General features: G+C 37.9%; 1 protein-coding gene across 5 annotated transcripts in view; it reads left to right on the top strand.

Moving 5' to 3' along the window:
* The window catches only part of CSNK1D (casein kinase 1 delta), a 47,032-nt gene extending 28,894 nt beyond the window's left edge, over window positions 1-18,138 (top strand). Inside the window, exons 8-10 of one of the 5 annotated variants that reach the window (XM_070740045.1) lie at window positions 1,731-1,870; window positions 11,798-11,862; window positions 15,964-18,138. In XM_070740045.1, the coding sequence (XP_070596146.1) occupies window positions 1,731-1,870; window positions 11,798-11,830 (173 nt within the window). In that variant the 3' untranslated portion in view covers window positions 11,831-11,862; window positions 15,964-18,138. Of the gene's footprint in view, window positions 1-1,730; window positions 1,871-2,169; window positions 3,286-4,843; window positions 4,933-8,660; window positions 8,886-11,797; window positions 11,863-15,963 lie in introns of those variants that run through there. The other 4 variants (XM_070740044.1, XM_070740043.1, XM_070740046.1 and 1 more) reach the window with 4 other exon arrangements.
* The last annotated feature ends 3,000 nt before the right edge of the window (window positions 18,139-21,138 follow it).

The raw sequence follows: 21,138 nt of genomic DNA on the forward strand, positions 1-21,138 counted from the left end.
CCAATTCCAGTTCTGTAATGTCCATTTTATAGACTCTTTCCAACCCAATACCACTACCACTTGAGCGCTTTCCAATGCTGCAGTTTTTATTTCTTTAAAATCTCTTTGTTTAATTAATATCGCTATTTCTTTTGTAATTATTTATTTATTTATTTATTATTTGGATTTGTATGCCGCCCCTCTCCGAAGACTGTTTAGCATTTTATTTATTTCATTCTGCACTTCCTCCCAAAATTTCTGAACTTCAACACACTCCCAGAACATATGCATGAAAATTCCTTTCCTTTGGCAACTATGCCAACAATTACCTTTCCCTTTCCCCTGGAAGTGTGCAAGTTGTGCCGGTGTATAATACCATTTATGTAAAATTTTTCTTCTCATCCCTTTAACTCTTGTATTCTTAATCTTGTATATATTTTCTACTATTTCTTTCATTTCACTTTCGTCTTATTTGTAAATCATTTTGCCAGCATCTTGTCAAGCCTTTTATTACTCCCTCTTCCGCTTGCAATAACATTCTATATATATTACTAGCTTGTGCTTTGGTATCGTTAATCTTTTCTTTTAATATTTTATCCAAGCTATTTTCTTCTCTCAAGAAAGCTTCTTTATTCTCACTTTTATTTAAATATTTACATATTGCATTGATCTGCAGCCAATTCTGTAAAAAATGGAGCTGAAATCTTCAAGAATTTTTTCAGTAGATGGCAGCAGGTTGCCATCTTTCCTGCTGCTGGGGAAGTTAGCAGAGATTACAAATGGCAACTACATAATGACAGGACATTTGGCACCCAGATGACAATAATGTGACCACGGAGATAATGATGCCACATTTTGGGTGGTCAGAACACACTTTATGGCCTGTCAAGCACTTGTTCCAAGGCCATTGTTACTTCAGACTATTGTTAAACAAATGGTCATAAGTCGAGGGCTACCTGTATAAGATTTACATGTCGTCTTTCATTTGGGACTTCAAGACGGTATACATAAGTAACACTGATAATGTTCCTTAGTTGGGCAATAAAATATCAGCAAGCAAACAGCCAAGCTCAAAGAACATGAAGGGCTGCACAGTTTGACTCTAAACCACATATACTGTATATGAGCCGGGGTGGCGCAGCAGGTAGAGTGCTGTACTGCAGGCCACTGAAGCTGACTATAGATCTGAAGGTCAGCGGTTCAAATCTCATCACCGGCTCAAGGTTGACTCAGCCTTCCATCCTTCCGAGGTGGGTAAAATGAGGACCTGGATTGTAGGGGAAATAGCCTAGCTCTGTTCAAAAAGTGCGATTGCTAACATGTTGTAAGCCGCCCTGAGTCTAAGGAGAAGGGCGGCATAAAAATCAAATAAATAAATAAATAAATAAATAAATAAATACTTCTATTGGAATATGAATATATAGCCGCCCCGAGTCCTTGGAGAAGGGTGGCATACAAGTCTAATTAATAATAATAGTAATAATAAGAAATAATAATAATAACAGTCCTTCCTCTAATTTTTTCCAACAACAATTCTGTAAGGCAGATCTGGTTTAGAATGAGTGACTGGCCCAGAGCTGCACAGGGAGCTTTCATGGTTTTGAATAGATTAAAACCAGGGTCTCCCTAATGCCAGTTCAACACTTAATCATAGTGAGTTATATACTATCTCCCACAAGAACTTTTATAGAATTATGGAATAACTCCTAGCCATTTTAAAAAAATAATGTTAGCTTTTTTTTTTATCTCAGCAAATACATCTCCTCGGCCAGTTTCTGGAATGGAGCGAGAACGGAAAGTGAGTATGCGACTGCATCGTGGGGCCCCTGTGAATATCTCCTCATCTGATTTAACAGGTCGACAAGATACCTCACGCATGTCAACCTCACAGGTACAAAACTTTTCACCTCATGGGAAAAGAGATAAAGGGGTATAGTGTTGTTTGGCATTCATTTTCATTTTAGAAATGCTCTGGGCTCTGAATTGAAAGGCCTACCTTAACAGCTGTTATGTTTTAAACCTGTTGATCTCTTACTTAATCAGAATCAACTGATGAATAGCTATTTGCCAGGGCCTCTGATCTCAAGGCTTTAATGTGAAAGAGAGGGACTAATAGCTGTGGAAATCTACAGCTGGGTACCTGCCTGCCTTCTTTGCTTAATCCCTTTTGGGGCCTTTGTGTATTCGCAGGGTACAGATTTTTAACAGCCATGGACAGTTCAGTGACTTTTGCTATATATACTCTGTGAATCGTCAACTCACATAAAGATCATGTTTTTTCTTAATCACTGCAGATCTCGGAAACCTTGTGCAAATGAATGAATATTAGGATTTGTTAAATTTGATGAAGAAGAATCAATAAGCATTCTTCCTCTAACGTTGATCAAATACAATTTGTCCAGTATTAGGGATGGACAACACAGTGGTAGCCAGTCACTTAGCATTTTGTTTGATAGTACTTAGTCACACACATACACACAGAGAGAGAGACAAAACAACAGCATGAAACCCAGTAACCAACAGTTCTGAGATTTTGACATAATTTGTGGTTGTATTTCCAAATAAATGGCCACTTTACATTATACCAGCTTTTGTCTGGTATAATCATCTGTAATAACATCTATTGTCTAAGGATTTTTCTGAAGAATATTAAAGGTCTGAAAAAACTGTGATTAATAAGAGATGGAAATAGAAAAAAGTTTCTAGTACTTTGTATATTTATGTACTAGTTTGTTAGGTACTGTTCATACATCTCTGCTTTTTTTTCTTAGCACTTTGAAGAATGCTTTTTAATTTGAAAAGCGGCACTGTTTTTTTTTAGATTACCTGTAGGCGTGTATTGTTATTCGAAACACATAGCTAAATTAGAGTAATAGTAAAATCTGAATATGTCTGCACTAGTCAAGCATCTTGACTTTGGGACCATTAATCAGCACTTACAATTTTCCCCATACATTAAGTTTTGAAATATATGTCAGACATTCAAAGTTCATCTGAGTCAGGTTTCAACACATTGTGCAACTGGCTATACATTTAAAGATTTTCAATGTATAAAGGCCACAGCATATTTTAGAAGAGTATGCATTTTCTGCATTTTACAAAAGAATAATATTAATATTATTTATCTGCTTTTTGTGTATTTCTAAAGAAAAGATAAACACGTATCAAGCTATTGATAATATTAGTTGTAATTTATTTTTGTTTCATTTCACTGTGTTGTATCATCAGATTGGAAGTTCATATATAACAAGCTACAAAACTGGATTTTTACTTGTAAATTGTTCAACAATGAAATATTTGTCTTGGGATCTGCATTCAAGTGTCTTTTTAAAAAACTGGGAATTAGAAACAATAAGTTTGAATTAGATGCTAATAGAAAAGCATATTATAAATATTTGGAAAATTAGTCAGAAAACAAGCTCCTTTCAGAGCCTTGATAAATTGAACTGTCATTTGGTCAGCTGAAGTGATCAAGTAGCAAAACTTTTCACAGGTGAATAGGATGGCAATGTAGATGTTTTAACAATTTTAAAAAATGATTTTAGCATCAGAGATCAATAAAGAGGCTCAAAGATTTGTAACTGAAGTAGAAAACTCGCCCAAACAAGAATTATGGGTGAATATAAAAGTAATCTATAAAAGCATTAGTGATTACAAATAAACTGCCAGACCCTGGTTGCAAAAATTCAGAAGACCATTAGATACCAGCAAAGAATCTGCCCTCCAGCAACAATTTGTAGTTTTCATTTTGGGTACAAGTAGCTCCACTGCCACTATTGCTTGCAATTAGAAAAGGAGGAAAGGAAATTGTAGTTAATAAATGTTCATAGCATTGTTCATTAAAACCCAAGTAATAAAACCTTGATTGTCGATAGCATACTTTTATAGATGAAAGATACGTAATCTGAATTTATGCCAAAAGGATATTTGAAACTAAACAATCTCTAAAGCAATACTAAAAAGATCTCTGATCAGAGAATAATGTTTAAAAGAATACATAACTTAGAAGTTTCAGTTCCACAGGAATATTAGCTTTTATTACCTAATGCAAGCTTTTGCAATCAATAATTTAAATAACATTACTTTTTGCAAGTCCGAGGTCATTAACATAGTAATAAATAAATGATTATTGTAATTATAATTACTTCTATATTACTTTTCTTGAAATTATACTTTTTTATATAGAAGTAGATGGTGGACTGAATATATCTTATTTTTCGGCGTACAAGACGCACTTTTTGGAGTATAAGGCACACCTTTTTCCTCCCTAAAAGAGGCTGAAAATTTGGGTGTGTCTTTTACTTTGAATGTGGATTTTTCAAAGCTTTTTTTCCCAGCCCTAGCGTAGCGCTAAAGATCTTCCCTACTTGCAGGCTTTTTTTCATTGCTAATCGCTCCAAATAATGTTTTTTTCCAGCCCTAAGTCTTTACAGGCTTTTTTTCATTGCTGCTCTCTCCGAATAAAGTTTTCTTTCGCTCTAACCAGGGGACAAAATAATGTTTTGCCAGACTAAGGACACTAACCAGATCAATACTTGATAGGCAGAGTCCCCCCCCCCCAAAAAAAACCTAAGGTGTGTCTTATACTGTGGTGCGTCTTATACAGTAGTTCTGAAATAATGGTTTCTATTATTTTTAGTGAGCAATTATTTCAGAAAATACTTCATTATGCATTACTCATAGTTGTAATAAATAAAATGGTGCTCTCCTTGTCTCTTTAATACGAGGACATTTTCTTACCTGCTGATAAATATATTTATCTCTAGGGCTTGAGTAAATATAACCTATGGGAGATTTGCTAATTTTGAAAAATGAAACCTTATGAGGTTTTGAGACTCTTTCTTTTATCCTTTCATCTGAAAAGCCAAGTTCCTGCAGACCTCGAAGGAAGAGGAAGAAAGTGCGCATTTTAGCCTCTTAAGTTACCGGAAATAAAAGCACTTTTGGACTCTTTGAGATGTAATTATTTGCTTTCCTTTACATCAAAATCACTGAAGTCCAGCAAGCTATATTATACAAAATATATGTAAATGTTTATTTGGTTGTGAAAGTGAATTTAGACGACATTAAATTTCAAGCCCATCTTCCTAGCCCTTGGCATATGCTTGCCTTGCACGCTTGGGAGGCAACAGCAGCCAATTATTTTTAAATTATTGTTCATTTTATTAATGATTAACTATAATCTGATACTGAACACAAAAGCTGCCAGTGACTGCATATCATTAATGGGTTAAAGGAGCTGTGATTGATTGGGTACAGGCAGGGATGGGCTACGGCCCAGATGGGGGCGGGGGGAACGCAGTGGGGTAGTGAAAATGGAGCTCCCCCCCCCCCTAGAGCACCCAATTTGCACTGAAAGATGTTGAAAGAAAATGGAGGGCATCCTGCATAAGCCACGCCCACAGTGTGGTAGTAAAAATTTTGATAGCCCTTCACTGGGTACAGGTTACCAAAGATTTCTGAATTTAAATTTTATGCAGATAAAGGGATACTTTTCAACCTGATCCTTAGGTAGTAATAGTTGAATTCCATAGAACAGTATTCTTTATATTCATATTCTTCATAGATGCAAAGGCTAAATTCTCCATCTCCATTTACAGTTTTGTGTGTTATTTTTCTAATTAAAAAGGCTGTCCCCTCTTCAATATCCTATATAACAGTGCAACTAGCACACAATTCTATTACATAGACAACTTTTTAAAATGGTTTCTTAATTCACTGAAAGGAAAATAATTAGTTTGGAATAAATTTATCCATGGGCATGATAATTTAAATCATTTTAAATTCCTTTAGGTTCTGAATAACGTGGTGTCTTTTATTTTCACTCAATTGAGTTTAGAATTCTAAGAGATTTTGGATTAGGAGCTTAACGTTTCTTAAGAGATCAAACTTCCTGTAACTCCATTGCTGTTCTTGACTCATTTTCTTTTACTGATCCCCCAAAATACCAAAATCCATGTATTTCAGGAGTAAATTACAATCCAATTATTCAGATCTGGGTTGCGACAATTCAAATAACCAGGATATGGAGGCAGAGAATATGCTACTATCTAATAATCATTTGGATTTTTGCAACCCAAATCCAATAGCTCTACATGTGCTAAAACCATTAGATCTCTTGATTTGTATTAAGCAATATTGATTTTCTCTAAATTTCATACTTTAATGCAGTTTGAATTCTTGTTCAATGCAATTGAAATTCCTTTCCGAGATGACTGAAAGATTCAATATTCTTTTTTTCATAGTGAAAAGCAATTAGAGTAGGTTTTTTTAAATAAACCTGAAAAGTTTCTTTTTTTAGCATCCTTGCAAAATTAGAATTGTCATCTTATGAAGGGACTAAGAGTCCTCTCCTCACTTCCTAAGGGCTCTGACACCATTGTTACTTGTTTACTAGGATTCACAGAACAAAGAGACAATAAGGAAGAAGTGTTGCAGACTAGATAGAGAGATTTTCCCTTTCTAATGCTAAACTGATCTTCTAGCACAATATGCAGAAGCTTTCACATTAATCAACCCATATTGTCTTCCATTCTGAATTGCTAGCAAGTGTTTTGCTTAAAGAATTAAGTAATTGCAGTTTTGACATCTGATCCTTGCTATGTATAATTTATTTCATACAAGCCAATTTTAAATTGTAGTTATGGTTTTTAAATATTGGTTTATAACTTTAAAATGCTATAAGATCTAAAATAGTCTTCTCTTTAGGCTTTCTGGATTAAGAGGAATATTTGCCTTATCATAAGCTAGCTAACTAAGCTCTTGTCATTTGCTATTTGATCTTCCATATTCTGCTAGCCCACCATTCCTTGTGCCTGGTTTTGCTATAGAGAAGCAAAAATTAAGATTATCATAGTTAACTCCTTTAAATAGGTGAGCTAGACTGTCAAGGTAGCAAGTTAAGTAGGGCTCTAAATCTTGAAGGGGGAAAATCAGATTATAAAAAATGGAAATATTTCTGTGTGGTAGAGTCACCAATTGTATTGTTCAACTAAGATACTAGATGGAGGCAGTAATCTAGGTTTCCACAAAAGGTACTTCCCATTCTTCAATGCTGACTTTTCTGTTAGTATAAGAGTTATGCCATAGGGAACAGTAAAAGAAGGAAAACTAGAACATGGGTACCCAACTTTTACAGCTTGGTGGTCCTGGGATTAGTGTGTGGAGGCAAAACAGCCTGCCACTCACGCAAGCTGAGTTATGTCCTTGCATGCCAGCCTCTTAAATGGCTTGGTTCCAAATGGGCCACAGCCAGGAGTGGGCTGCTACCCGGAGGGGGGAGGGAACACAGTGGGGTAGAGAAAATGGAGCTCCACTCCAGAGCATCCAATCTGCACTGAAAGATGTTGGAAGAAAATGCAGGGCGTCCTGCATAAGCCACGCCCACAGTGTGGTAGTAAAAAATTTGGTAGCCCTTCACTGGCCACAGCGCACTAGTGGTTCACAGCCCAGGGGTTAGGGCCCCTGGATTAGAAATAAGGTCAATTCCAGGCAGAGGACCAGGAACAAAACATTTGGGCCTGTTTTGTTAGAACGGAACACAGTACTTTAAATGTTTGGTCAAATAATTCTAAAGCAGATATTTTTATCATTCTCAGATTTCTCTCTTAGAACATGGCTTCAGAGATCATGGTCCTTGCTGAAGATAAAATACAGCCTGTGTGCTGTGTGTGTTTGTGTGTGTGTATAAATATATATAAATCTACGAAAACATATATATATGGCTAGCTGATGAGGCCAAAACAAGGCCGAAATAGATCTATCCTACTCTCCCTTAATTTTCAAATTCAGCAAAAAAACAAAACAAATACATGTGACACTGACACACACACACACACATATATATATATATGTTTTTTTAATGTCGGATCACCCTGGTATATTGAAGGAACATCACAGCTCCAATATACCAGGGTGATCCGACATAAAAAAACATATAGCCCCTCCCTGGTACAGAGTTGGAGGGATCAAGGTCTGGTGGCTCAACTGCTAATTCTCTGCCTTACAAGGCAGAGGCTGCCAGATCGAATCCCAGTAAGGAAGGGTGTGGCTAGCTGATGAGGCCAGAAGAAGGCTGAAATGGTACCATCCTAGTCTTCCTTAATTTAAAAATTTTAGCTAAAAACATTTGTTATATATATATATACGTATATATACACACGTAGATTTTCACGGGTATATGTATGTAGATTGTTCTGAGTTCGGGTTTTTCCCCGTGTAATATTTTGAGTGTCTATGTGACGTTTCGGTGAAATCACATTCACCATCATCATTTATTTACATATTTACAGCAGCACGAAGCTTACAACTTCAGCCTGATGATGGCGAATGTGATTTCACCGAAACGTCGCATAGACACTCAAAATATTTCACGGGGTAAAATCCGAACTCAGAACAATCTACATATACAATATATATATACACACACAGCACACAGGCTGTATTTTATCTTCAGCAAGGACCATGATCTCTGAAGCCATGTTCTACAATATATATATTGTGTATGGTCATTGCCCATCCCTTTGCATAGGAATCACTTTTCTTCTGAATGTTAAGGACTCAGCACCATTAAATTGTGTCAGTTCTTACCTTAGCACCCTGATTGATAATTCTGCCAGCATGAAATCCCAGTTTTGACTCCTTATAGTCAACATTAACTATTTCCTTGGTGACCACTCTAGCAGGTACACCAGGGGATGGGGTGTGAGTGGAGCCCGCTGGGAGCTGAGAATGTGAAGTTGCAGCAAAGAAAGAAGTGCAGGAAGAAGAGCAAATGAGGCAAAAAAGCTGAAGATGGCGAAGAAAGAAGAATTAACACAGAGCAGACACATGGATTGAAAGGGACGCTTTGCTTCTGCCATGTTTGGATGTTCTTGTGAAGTATGAAATAAAACTGCTGAAACATCTATAGGTTCTGCAGCCTGGCCAGATTTTTATTTTGCCATCTGCTGAAACATGCATGCAGTATCAATAGCAATTGATTGTGAGTCAGATGAAAGTGTTTCTAAACCTACATGGTGGCACGTAAGAGATAAACAAAGATTTTATGAATGTTGTAGTTCAGCCAGAGTTCTTTATTTGTAGCAGAGTAAATCTAGCTTGTAGTGGATAGAAACAGAACCAGGGTGGAGACATACAACATTCAAGTGTCTTACTCTTGTTGAAATCATACTGGTGGATAGATAACATTTAAATAGCTCAGAGACTAGGACAGCTGAAGGAGCCATTTCTAAAAGAGCAGAGATTTGCAGGAGATAATAGCAGTGTTTTTAAGTATTTGTAAACAAAGTCTTGATAATACTGTACACACTTTTTAGTCCTCATGGGCAAACAGCTGTCAGGACTCATTCATCTTCCACAAATATCTAGTAATGTGACAAAATCACAGGCAAAGGTTTCTCAATATGGAGGACTCTGGTTATAGGTTTGAATGGGTTTTTAATAAAGGGGAAAAGTATTAATCATATGAGCGTGTGTGTGTGTGTTATTAAATATATATTAAGTATATATATATTTACCTTGTTGAGAAATGGATCAGTTGGCTGGATAATTGAAGATTTAGTCTTAAAATATCTAGGGTTGGAAAATACTGGTAATTGTTGGTAAGAATCATTATGCAGGAACCAGAGGCACCAGCATTTATCATGGCATGAGGCTCATCTTGGTAAGCAGCTTTATCCTAATCTCTCCCTTTTTCTCAAGGATGGAAGCATCACATGCTAACTTACAGGTTCCATAATGCAGTGTTCCCTCAGGTTTCACGGGGGATGCGTTCCGAGACCTCCCGCGAAAATCGAATTTCCACGAAATAGAGATGCGGAAGTAAATACACTATTTTTGGCTATGAACAGTATCACAAGCCTTCCCTTAACACTTTAAACCCCTAAATTACCATTTCCCATTCCCTTAGCAACCATTTAGATTATTACACACCATGTTTATTTATTAAAGTTTATTAAAAAATATATTTATTAAAGGCGGATGAAAGTTTGGCGATGACATATGATGTCATCAGGCGGGGGGAAACGTGGTATAGGGAAAAAACTGCAAAGTATTTTTTAGTTAATATTTTTGAAAAACCGTGGTATAGACTTTTCGCGAAGTTCGAACCCGCGAAAATCGAGGGAACACTGTATACTCACTGTTTTTCTTAAATACTTTCAGCCTTTTAGTTGAGGACTTGCAGAATTACTTATTTGAAAGTCTCCAACAAGCAGTTCACTTTATCCTGTTTTTTTCTATGAAAGTTGGCATATATTTAGCTGATGTCCTTTATTACGATTCCTTTTCATGATAATTTTCAGACCTATAGCTTTTCCCTCAATGAAGCTTCAACCATTGATTCTCTTAAGAAATGTTTTTTGTCAGCATGACAAAACATAGGGACTAATTGGAAAAATGCAATTGCTGGTAGATGTATATTCTTGTTGTCTTTTGTAGCGCCATTTCTAGCTGTTAGGAAATACTACTTTTTTCAGTTTAGTCACCATCTACAAGCTGAGGATGTGGTGATTTCTTTCTCTCAGTAAACAAAACCCTTAAGCTTGTCTTTTTGTTTCTTGATGGGCTGAACTCCATCGCAGATATATTTATATAATTTGAACTTAGCATTGGGTTTTATATTCTTAAATATAGGGTCATTCTTTGTCAAGTGGACCAGGTGAAATTGAAGTCTTATTTGAAAAGAAACCATCACAAAAACAACATATATGATAGAAAAAAACCATGCTTTTTCCAATGAAATAAAAATGAAGATGATTGAAGGTGGGACAACAGAGAGCGATAGAAAAAAGCGTGCTCTTTCAAATGAAGATGATTGAAGATGATGAAATAGCTCCCTGTTTTCTCACCTTCAATAATCTTCATTTTTATTTCATTAGAAAGAGCACGGTTTTTTCTATCATACATAAGGCTGCAAAATTCAGTCAAGTAGACACCTGGTCTACTTGACGAAGAATGACCCTACACCATTCAGGTATAAGAGTAGAAAAATTGGGGGGTTTTACGATAAGAGATTTTAGTTAAACATCCACTGGCACTAGGAAGAAGTATTGGTTTGTGTGTACACAACTTGTGTGTACACACATTTCTTAGAAATGTGATTAATCTTTTTCAGTAAGTTTACAAGATGATTTAGGTTTTGTCGTTTGTGCTGTCTTGGCCAGTTGAGCGCCATAAATAGACTTCTGTTCTAGTGAACATATTCATCTGAAAACCTCTGTTTGAATCTGTGGTTACTAGTCTGAAGGCTCCAGTGCAGGGGGTTGTCCAACCTTGGCAACTGTAAGATTTGTGAACTTCAACTTCTAAAATTCCCCAGCCAGCCATGATGGCTCAGGAATTCTGGGAGTTAAAATCCACAGGTCCTAAAGTTGCCAACTTTGGAGACTCCTGCTCAAGGTTGAGTTTGAACCCAGTTGAGTACTACTCAGAGATGCAGGTTTCCTTGATTGACTTGGGTTAAATTTGTCACTGTCCTAAAGGAAAATGTTTTTTTGAATCAATGGCCAGCACAGACAATAAATCATGAATCCTTTGGAGCTAATAGTCATTCCAGTGTAAACACATTTCCAAAATCCTATTGATTGTTCCTGCTGCTCAGAGCAGCCATTCTTTACACATCAGTTCTCGAAACACATTCTCAAAGCAACCTCTTTGGCCTTCACAGTGGTCACCAAAATGGGTAACCAATGACTCTCAGGCTCCTGAAAGGAGAACTGCTCCAAATGAAGAACAGCTCCACTTAGAATCTTAGTTTGAAGTTAACGTTTGGACAGTGGAATGGTTTCAAATGGCTGTCTTTTCCCCCCCACCTCAGAATAGCATTCCTTTCGAACACCATGGCAAGTAGCTGCTCGTCTCCTCGTTGGAAAGCAGCACTGGGTGAGTCACTTCTCGCTAGACTCCAGCTTGGTGGGTGGGTCTGGATGAACTCCTTTGGGACATTCAAAGGGGTGGCTTTTCATTTTAATTCTGCATTTTTGTTTCCCTCTGCCTTGCAGTCCACGTAGCATTAGATGTGCTTTTCCCAAAAGCTTTTAGCGGATCACTAGTTTACGTTTTCCTCAAAGTTCTAGGTACTTCACGAGAATGGTTCAGTTAGAATATTTGTTATGTGAGGCCAATACAGTGGTACCTCTACTTACGAACTTAATTTGTTCCATGACCAGGTTCTTAAGTAGAAAAGTTTGTAAGAAGCAATTTTTCCCATAGGAATCAATGTAAAAGAAAATAATGTGTCCAATTGGGGAAACCACAGGGAGGGTGGAGGCCCTGTTTCCTCCCAGGAGATTCCTAGAGAGGCCCCATGGAGGTTTCTCCCTGCATTTTCCAGCCGTTTTCTCACAGGAGATTCCTAGAGAGGCCCCATGGAGGCTTCTCTCTGCGTTTTCCAGCCCTGTTTTCTCCCAGGAGATTCCTAGAGAGGCCCTACAGAGGCTTCTCCCTCTTTTTTTGGCAGTGAGGACAGGAGCTCAGTCCATTGTTTTGCACTCTGGTCTCAAACCACACCCTCCAATGCTGGAGGAAAAGACTTCAAGTCTGGCAACAGCATTCACAAGTAGTAGCCTCACAATCCTCTCCAGTAGGATGTAGAGTGGGCCCAGGCTTCCCAAGAAGCATTCTGTTCCCTCACACTCTACTTAATGGTCCGTGTGGGCACTTAATGACTGCAGCTTTGAGAGCTGAGATAGCAGTTGTTGAGCAAAGAACTAATTTAAGTAAGTTCATTTAACAGCTTCCGTGGTGCAGTGGTTAGAGTACAGTACTGCTAGCTGCTTCTGCTGATCACCGGCTGCCAGCAGTTTAGCAGGTTGAATCTCAGTAGGCTCAAGGTTGACTCAGCCTTCCATCTTTCCAAGGTCGGTAAAATGAGGAGCCAAGACTGTTGGAGGCAATATGCTTATTCACTGTAAACTGCTTAGAGAGGGCTGTATAGCACTGTGAAGCGGTATACTGTACAGCGGTACCTCTACTTACAAATTTAATTAATTTCATGACCAGGTTATTAAGTAGAAAAGTTTGTAAGAAGAAACAATTTTCCCCATAGGAATCAATGTAAAAGCAAATAATGCGTGTGATTGGGGAAACCACAGGGAGAATGGAGGCCCTGTTTCCTCCCAGGAGATTCCTAGAGAGGCCCCATGGAGGCTTCTCCCCACGTTTTCCAGCCCTGTTTTCTTCCAAGAGATTCCTAGAGATGCCCCACGGAGTCTTCTCCCCGCCTTTTCCGGCTCTGTTTCCTCTCAGGAGATTCCGAGAGAGGCCCCACGGAGGCTTCTCCCTGCCTTTTCCGCTTACAGTTTCGGAGACTCGGGTTTGTAAGTGGAAAATGGTTCTTGAGAAGAGGCAAAAAAAATCTTGAACACCCCGTTCTTATCTAGAAAAGTTCATAAGTAGAGCCGTTCTTAGGTAGAGGTACCACTGTATTACTAGTAAAGTAGAAGATAATCTAGAATTTGGGATAACTCCATGAGGATCACTCCAGTTGCTACATTGCTTAGTAGTAAATCTGCTTTTTAGCAAATGTGCAAATTGAGTAGCCTGTTTGGAAAAACAAGACACCTTGAAGAGGGCATCAAGAGATCACTAGATATTTGCTGTGCATGGCTGCCCAACTTAGTGACTGCTGGTAATAGTTTTAGACTGTATTCATTTAAATTAAATTGTTCCAGTATTTAGGAATATCTTGGGGGAGTTTAAAACAACAACAACAAAATGGCGGATGTTGCCATGCAGTTGAAGCTCTACCTCCTTTTTAATGTACATCACATGGACATAAAAGGGGAAAGGGCTTTAGTTGTACTGAAAACTAAGACTGGGAACATCTTCACTGTCTAAAGAGGCCTCTTTATTTTTCTCCCTTTCCCACAAGCAGCCAAGATTAAAAAAACATTTTCAAAACTAATAATTAGCTGGAAACTGCCTCTGGACTTGTTACAGCAGACACTTAAATGCTTGTATTGGTGTAGTAAATGAATGAATCTGTTATAGCAAAAGCTTATCGTTTGATCTGTCCTTTTGCCTTGATAGTAGGTAGTTTCCCCCAAAGCAAAATGGAGTATGTATGGGCAATAGGTAGCATGCTGCCATTTTTTATATTCTCACAACTGTTTCTTTTGCTCTTTTACCCAACCTGAGATGCTTAGATTTTGCTAACAGCTGTGCGCTCTTTCCTGACCATTCTTTCATTTTATTGTTTGGGTTATGCTTTGCCTCTCTGCCCAAAGGACATTTGATAAAAGCTTCATAATACACTAATTTTTATTATTAATGTTGAATCATTCTTGTTCCTCTTCTCATTACTGCTTCTGTATTCTTGACTCCCAGAGCCTTTTAACTTTATTAACAGTAATATTTGCAAGTTGTTATCCACTTGGATCTGATCTACTGTATAATCCAACTGTTGAGAACTTTAACTGTGTGGAAGGATCCTCTTCCAAATTAACCTTGATTGTGAGATATGTTATACCAAATAAGTGCTTGCTTGCATTTTCCTGCAAAGAAAACATGTCACGTTTCTTCTTCCTCCCTAGTTTGGCAGGGAAAAAGTTCAAATGAGAATAGGGAAGATGAAAAGATCAGCAGCTAGGGTTGGTAATCGCCAAACTCTTTACAAATTGTGTTTAATTGCCTGTTTTATGTACAATTTATGTTGGAAAACCTCAAACGTTTAGAAATAAAAACCTGAAGGATCCAGTCCACTATCAAAATCCTGATTTATTAATTTTTTAAAAAAAAACTCTTGTTGCACAACAAGATATTAATGTGGTGGTAATTTGCCAGTATTTCTACAAACTGCATTCAAGGATGGTCTTAATTTTAAACAACAAAAAGAAGATACTTGTCAATTAAAATATGTTTGAATCTAAACTAAATAAATTGGCTGTTGGACTATTGGTGCACTATAGAGTTCGGACTTGCATTAGCAAGGACTAGGTAGGGATGGGTACCTGGAAACACCTTTCTTCTTGTTCTCAATCATATGCAAGCTGTTCACTAGAGATTGGCAGTGTTTTTGGTAATCTAAGTACTAAAGCTTTATTGTATAATTCTGAATAAGAGGATTTGCTTGCCACTCATAGCCTATACATTTTTTTTAAAAAAAGTGTTTCTTCTTGCATATTGTAATCCTGTTAGGGGAGCAAAGCTTGATTCAGTGCACACAAAGCAAACTCATTGCTTTCATCCTGATCTGAAAAAAACCCTCCATATTTTTCAACATTTTCATAGATTATACTTATATCTATTTAGTAAATTTATATTCCACCCATCTAATCCAGAGGTGACTCTTAAGAGGCTTACAAACAGACTTGGTAACAGATTGCCTGTATGTTGAATATATTATATATTTAGAATAAAATGTAACTTTTTTTTTTACAAAAGGAGGCAATACTGACAGTATTAATAATTTCCATTAGGAATATTGCAAGTCTTCACTGTTTTTTTCAAAGCATCTAGATTTAGGGTCTTCTTAATTTATTTTCATTCCCAGCACCTCAATTGGAATCGAAATACTATCAAATTTCTGATTGCAGAGCTCACAGACTTCGCTTGACATTGCATTTTTGATGGGAACATTATTATAAATAATGCATATTTGTGTGTGTGTGTCTGCGCACGCACCCACCCACACACTTACAATGCATTTGTCATCTTGCTTTGGGTTTCATTACTATTTTAAGAGCTCACCTGGGTTATCTAATCTGTTCTCTCTTTAAGCAGCATGGGCTTCCCCCCACCCATCCTTCTTCATATATTTCTCCCTGCTCACAAGAAGCCTTTTTTTTTAAAACCATACCTTTAATACAGAAGGAACGTGTCATTTTCTAACCTTCCTGGGCATTACAGCTGGGTGTATCATCGATTCATTTGGCACATAGATCTCTGTACTGGCTTTTCACCCTTCTGAAGTAGATGTGTCTGTTCAGTTGTATACATTTAAAAAAAATGGTGTGTTGATACCCTGTTCCTTGGCTTCAATAGATTCCTGCTCTGGCGACGACCAACGTACTCCAATCTGCTGTGCATCGGTGAAATAATGTTGCCATTGAGGGGCAGATAATGCATGGCTGATCTCCTATGTTATCAATGGCTTTTACTAGCAAACTATCCCAAACTAGAGCAGAAGAAATATTCCAGTTGGAACTCTCCTTGCCACTGTCTAAAGATACTCACAGGAACATGGACAGAATCCAGCAGCTGCCACACTACAAGAGGCTTTAGCCCGAAACCTAATAACCTTATATGAACTCTAGCAACAGGGCTAGAAAAGGAAGCGATGGTATACAGCATTGCCTGCCTGTTATTGAATAGCCATTTTAGTTGTCCCCTCAGCAGGCGGCAGTCTTCACACCCCCCCCCCTTTTTATTGTTCTACTGTAATTATAACTCTTTTACTTGGTTTAAGAAAGTTTTGTATTCATTTTGCTAAGATTATTGGCTTAACGTCTCTATAAAAACAAAGACTTGTCTCATTCAAACCCTGTGTGGAAATGTGAAAATTTTAAATCTTGGTTTAAAACAACAACAAAAAAATCAAGACTTGAAACTTCTTGTAAGCTTAAGTGAGAAAGGAATGTCTAACTGAATTAGAGGTGTTTCCTTTTATTTGACACTATTTACTTTTGTATAGTCCCGTTCGACAGGACAGGGGGGATTCTCAAAGGGGTTTTTAATTTTTAGTTTTACTTACGGCTGTCTTGTTCTTCCAGGGTCGTCGGGTTCTCTCTTTTTTTATTTTAATTTTTTTAAGAATCTAAACCTCTATGTACCACCCCACAGGTTTTTGGTTTGTTGTTGTTTTTAAAAAAGCGTTGATTTGTGTCTCGTTTTTTGTTCAAGAAAGAGTGGGAGATCTTTTAGAAGAAAAAGCTGTACCAAGTAAAGATGATAATAACGCTTCATAGATTTTGAAGGACAAAACAAAATGCGAACGTAATCTTTCAGGAAGCTTTTCGTGTTGAATGTAGCGTGTATTGCCTTTACGGATAAGAGAGGAGGGTTTGGAGAGGGGCAGGATACCTTGTTTCTGCTGGGTTGTTCCTACAGATGCCAATTAAGCACTGCCACTGCAGTGGGAGCAGTGTGGACGTGGGCGGGCCTCTTGAGTGCACAGAGGCAGCAAGTGCCGCCAGCCAGCTGCATCCCGCCAAGGCTCGGAGTCATAAGCAATCTGTTCCTTCTGCAAGAAGTCAAGAGAACATTCAAGCTTGTTGAATTCTTTCTTTATTAAAACGTGCAAGCCTGGAACAGCTGGCCTTCAGCTGAAGATATATTTATATAGTGGCCAAAACACTTAGTGTGCCAGCTAATATACATGAAGAATCTTCGTTTTCATGAGCAATATATTTATCCCTTAGTAATCTGGGAAAGTAGAAGGCATGTGAAGTCATACCAAATACCACTCAAAAGCACCATCAGTCCCACTTCCAGGGATGAAAATGCAATATGTAGGTGTGTTGTTACTACTTTTTAATAAGCGTGAGATTCTTGTCTCCTTGAAAACGTGGTGGCGAGTAAGATTTTATTTTCCTGTTAATTTGCAAGCATTTTGTTTCAAAGCTTTTGTCAAGTCACCTTTTGTTTCCTCTCTCTTTTTTTCACTTCTGTGGATTTTGAACTTGTTACTTTTTTTTAGCTACCTTACACTCTTGAATCTATTGCTTATTTGTATGTTCAAGGTTTGATTTGATGCAACCTATGATTGGGGGAGTGCAATGGGAATGTGTTTTAATGTTGGTCCATGGAAAAATTTTGAATAATTGTACCATTGGTTGCTATAGATGTTGGTTCTTTGGGCATGTGCACTTCCATTTGTACAGTTCTACACTTCAGTGTGCTTTTTGTAAATATTTGTTGTCAATGATGTAATGTTAGAGACTTTAAAAGACAGCCTCTTCTTTCTATATATCTGGAACCTTCAATTGCTGTACTATACTTAAAAAGTTGACTGCAAACTTTTCAAATTGTTCTTGGTTGTGGGCAGTCTCTGCCCTTCCATTATACTTAAATCTCACCATCACCTGCTGAAAATATAGTTAGAATGTCTCTATAAACCTGTGTATTGGTAACAATATCTCAGAACACCTCATTTGTATTACCACTGTATTTGTGTACTTTAATAATTGTGTAAATAAATTCATAAGGACTTCTAATTTTTTTAATGTGTAGCCCTGTTTGCTTGCATGTGCCATTGGCGTTTTAACATATTAAAACAAAGCTTGTGTATCTAATACACAATATTAAATAACAGAAGTCAAGGCAATTTCTTTTGACTCTAAACATTCTGATAATTATTGTAAACTTTTTGGCTGTTCTAGTTAAGCTTCTTATTAAACTGTACGAGATCTTTCTGGTCTCATACAATTTTCAGCAGTTGAAACTATTTCTAGGCATGCCAATAAATGGAAGAAATAATAGGAAGAGGGATGAATGTATTATATGGTATTGACTCTGTGACAAAGGGAAGGAACCCTCAAAATAGTTTCTGAAATTAGGATGAGAAAAATCAAAATTTGAAAGAGAAACTGATCTTTCTGTCTGTCCTTTATTAATTTTGTGCAGCTGCTGATCTTATAATTCTAGGCAGGGTACAACAATCCAATAAACAATGCAAACATAACACAATAAAGAACACATATTAAAAGATAAATATTATAAAAATAAACCATAGGCAACAAGAATAGCCACTTCAGCCCACTAACATAACCAGGTCTTGAGGGACTTCGAGAATACCCAAAAGGATGCAGCTAATCTAACTTTGGAGGCAAGTGTGTTCCATGGGGCAAGTGCTGTAGCAGAGAAGGCCCATTTTCTGGGATCCACCAAATGTAGATCCCCGGCTAATGATACCTGCAGAATGTCTTTTTGCCAGATCTAATACTAATGATACCTCATCCTATGAAAATGGATGAATTCACCTAGCAACTTCATTTAGAAAGAAAGCACTGACCCCATGACACTCCACATAGTAGAGGTCAGAGAGGGGGCCCTCCCCAATCTGAAGTCGATTCTGAAGGAAGGAAGGTGAGCCAACAGAACAACATGCCACCCACCCCTAATCTGGGTCGGTCAGGATACCATGGTCAGTGGTATTGAAAGAGGTCGAATAGAGCAGGGATGGATGCATAACCACCATCTCTCCTACCTTCTCCATGTTATCCCGTGTTTTCTACAATTCTGTTTGGAGCAAAACGAAATCAGTTTGCCAACAAAGAAGAAACCCAGCTTACAAAAATCCTCTGCAATTGTATATGTAGGTGTATCTGGCTGATCACCACTGAATTACCTGTGAGAACAAACAAGAATTGTGCATTGACAAATGAGGTCCATTGTACCTATGTACCTTCTATTCCTTGTGGGGTGATCATTTGAATAGATTATAGTTTGTGGAACTTGAGATTTTATTTCCAAAGTCCAGCTCATTCTTTGCCATTCTTAGGGAGTCTTTCCCAATATCTGAAGATGTGTGATGATGGCTAAGTGTCTGTCCTTACTGAGAGCTAGAAATATAAATGTGTACTTCTGGTATTTCTGATTTTGGAATTGTTCTATAATTTCAGCAAGTACATTCGCCTTGCTGAATTACCCTTGGTTGAATAAACTCCTGACTGATCTGCAAAACAGATTATGCTTTAAGCCATGACTCACAGAATGACAAATTATTTTTTAGTTAAATGACTCCTACATTGCTTAGTTTTGCACTGAGCAGTTCCATCTGTGTCTGAAGCCAGAAATGCCCTGACCACTTTGATTTCTATGCCATTATCAGATTTTTAACTTACTTTTGAATAAACAACTGGCATTGCTCTGAAATTCAGCAGAGCTTTAAACCATTATACAGTATGTTTGCATTTATTCCCTTGGTAAAACACTTAAAAGTTATCTATTCGAAAATAAGTCTCTGTTCACTTATTTATTTGATTTTTATGCCGCCCTTCTCCTTAAAGTCAGGGCGGCTTACAACATGTTAGCAATAGCACTTTTTAACACAGCCAGCCTATTGCCCCCACAATCCGGGTCCTCATTTTACCCACCTCGGAAGGATGGAAGGCTGAGTCAACCTGGAGCCGGTGGTGAGATTTGAACCGCTGACCTCCAGATCTACAGTCAGCTTCAGTGGCCTGCAGTACAGCACTCTACCTGCTGCGCTTACTTTGAAGAGTTTAAGATTGCAACTTTAGTGAATTGTCAGTATGGTTGATGTATGAACTCATTTTTTTCTTTTAAAGTGAAAACTCTGAAATCTTAGATTTAGGTGGGATGCACCATAGCCTTTTTTTGTTCCCATGCCAAGAGTGTGTGCATGCGCACGCTAGCACATGCCCACACCATTCTCTCCTCATGCATGCACACAATACCGCCCCACACATGCGCATAGGCCTCAATGAAGCCTGGGATAGTGAAAAAATGGACAAACAAGAGGTTTGGAAAAACGGACTTCCGGTTTGCCCATTGTGCTGTCTTTTGTACTCTGGAGGCTTCAGGGAAGCTTCCTGAAGCCCCAAAGTGTGAAAAACAGATTTCCGGTTTGCCCGTTGTGCTGTTTTTCGTACTCTGGAGGATTCAGGGAAACTGACAAAAACTGCATAAGAGTAGAGACAAAAAGTGACTTCATTTGCCTCAAAATTATGACAAGTATACTACTCACAAAGAGCAGTACGTTGACACTTGCAATGGGCAAGCTCTGAGCACAGGTTACCCATGCCTGTTCCATACAAAAACTTCATTCTGAAGTTTCACCTTTCTCACAGCCACTGTGTAGAAACACCAATTTTGGGAATAAATGTAAACATTTGGCTGCCACATGATAATTCAGGGGATTTGTGTTAAACAACAAAAAGTGTAGTAAAGTAAATATTCAATGGAGTAGTATAGAACAGATGTGTGGAAATCTTAGGAATAATCAGCTTAGTCAGGGGTGGGTTCTACTTCCCTACCAGATCACATTGGGTCAGAATTGCACATTTTGTGCATGCGTAGATTTTTTTTGCAATCCGCGGCAAATGGAGGACCAGTTCAGGAGCATGGACCACTGGTCATTGCTGCCAGTTCGGCGAGCGGTGCCAAATTTCCTTTGCCAATTCTAAAGAACTGGTACGAACCGGAGGCAACTCACCTCTGCCCTTCATATACTAATCCTATGTTGCCCTCCCTTCC

This window comes from Erythrolamprus reginae, chromosome 2 (assembly GCF_031021105.1).
Source record: "Erythrolamprus reginae isolate rEryReg1 chromosome 2, rEryReg1.hap1, whole genome shotgun sequence".
NCBI lineage: Eukaryota > Metazoa > Chordata > Lepidosauria > Squamata > Dipsadidae > Erythrolamprus > Erythrolamprus reginae.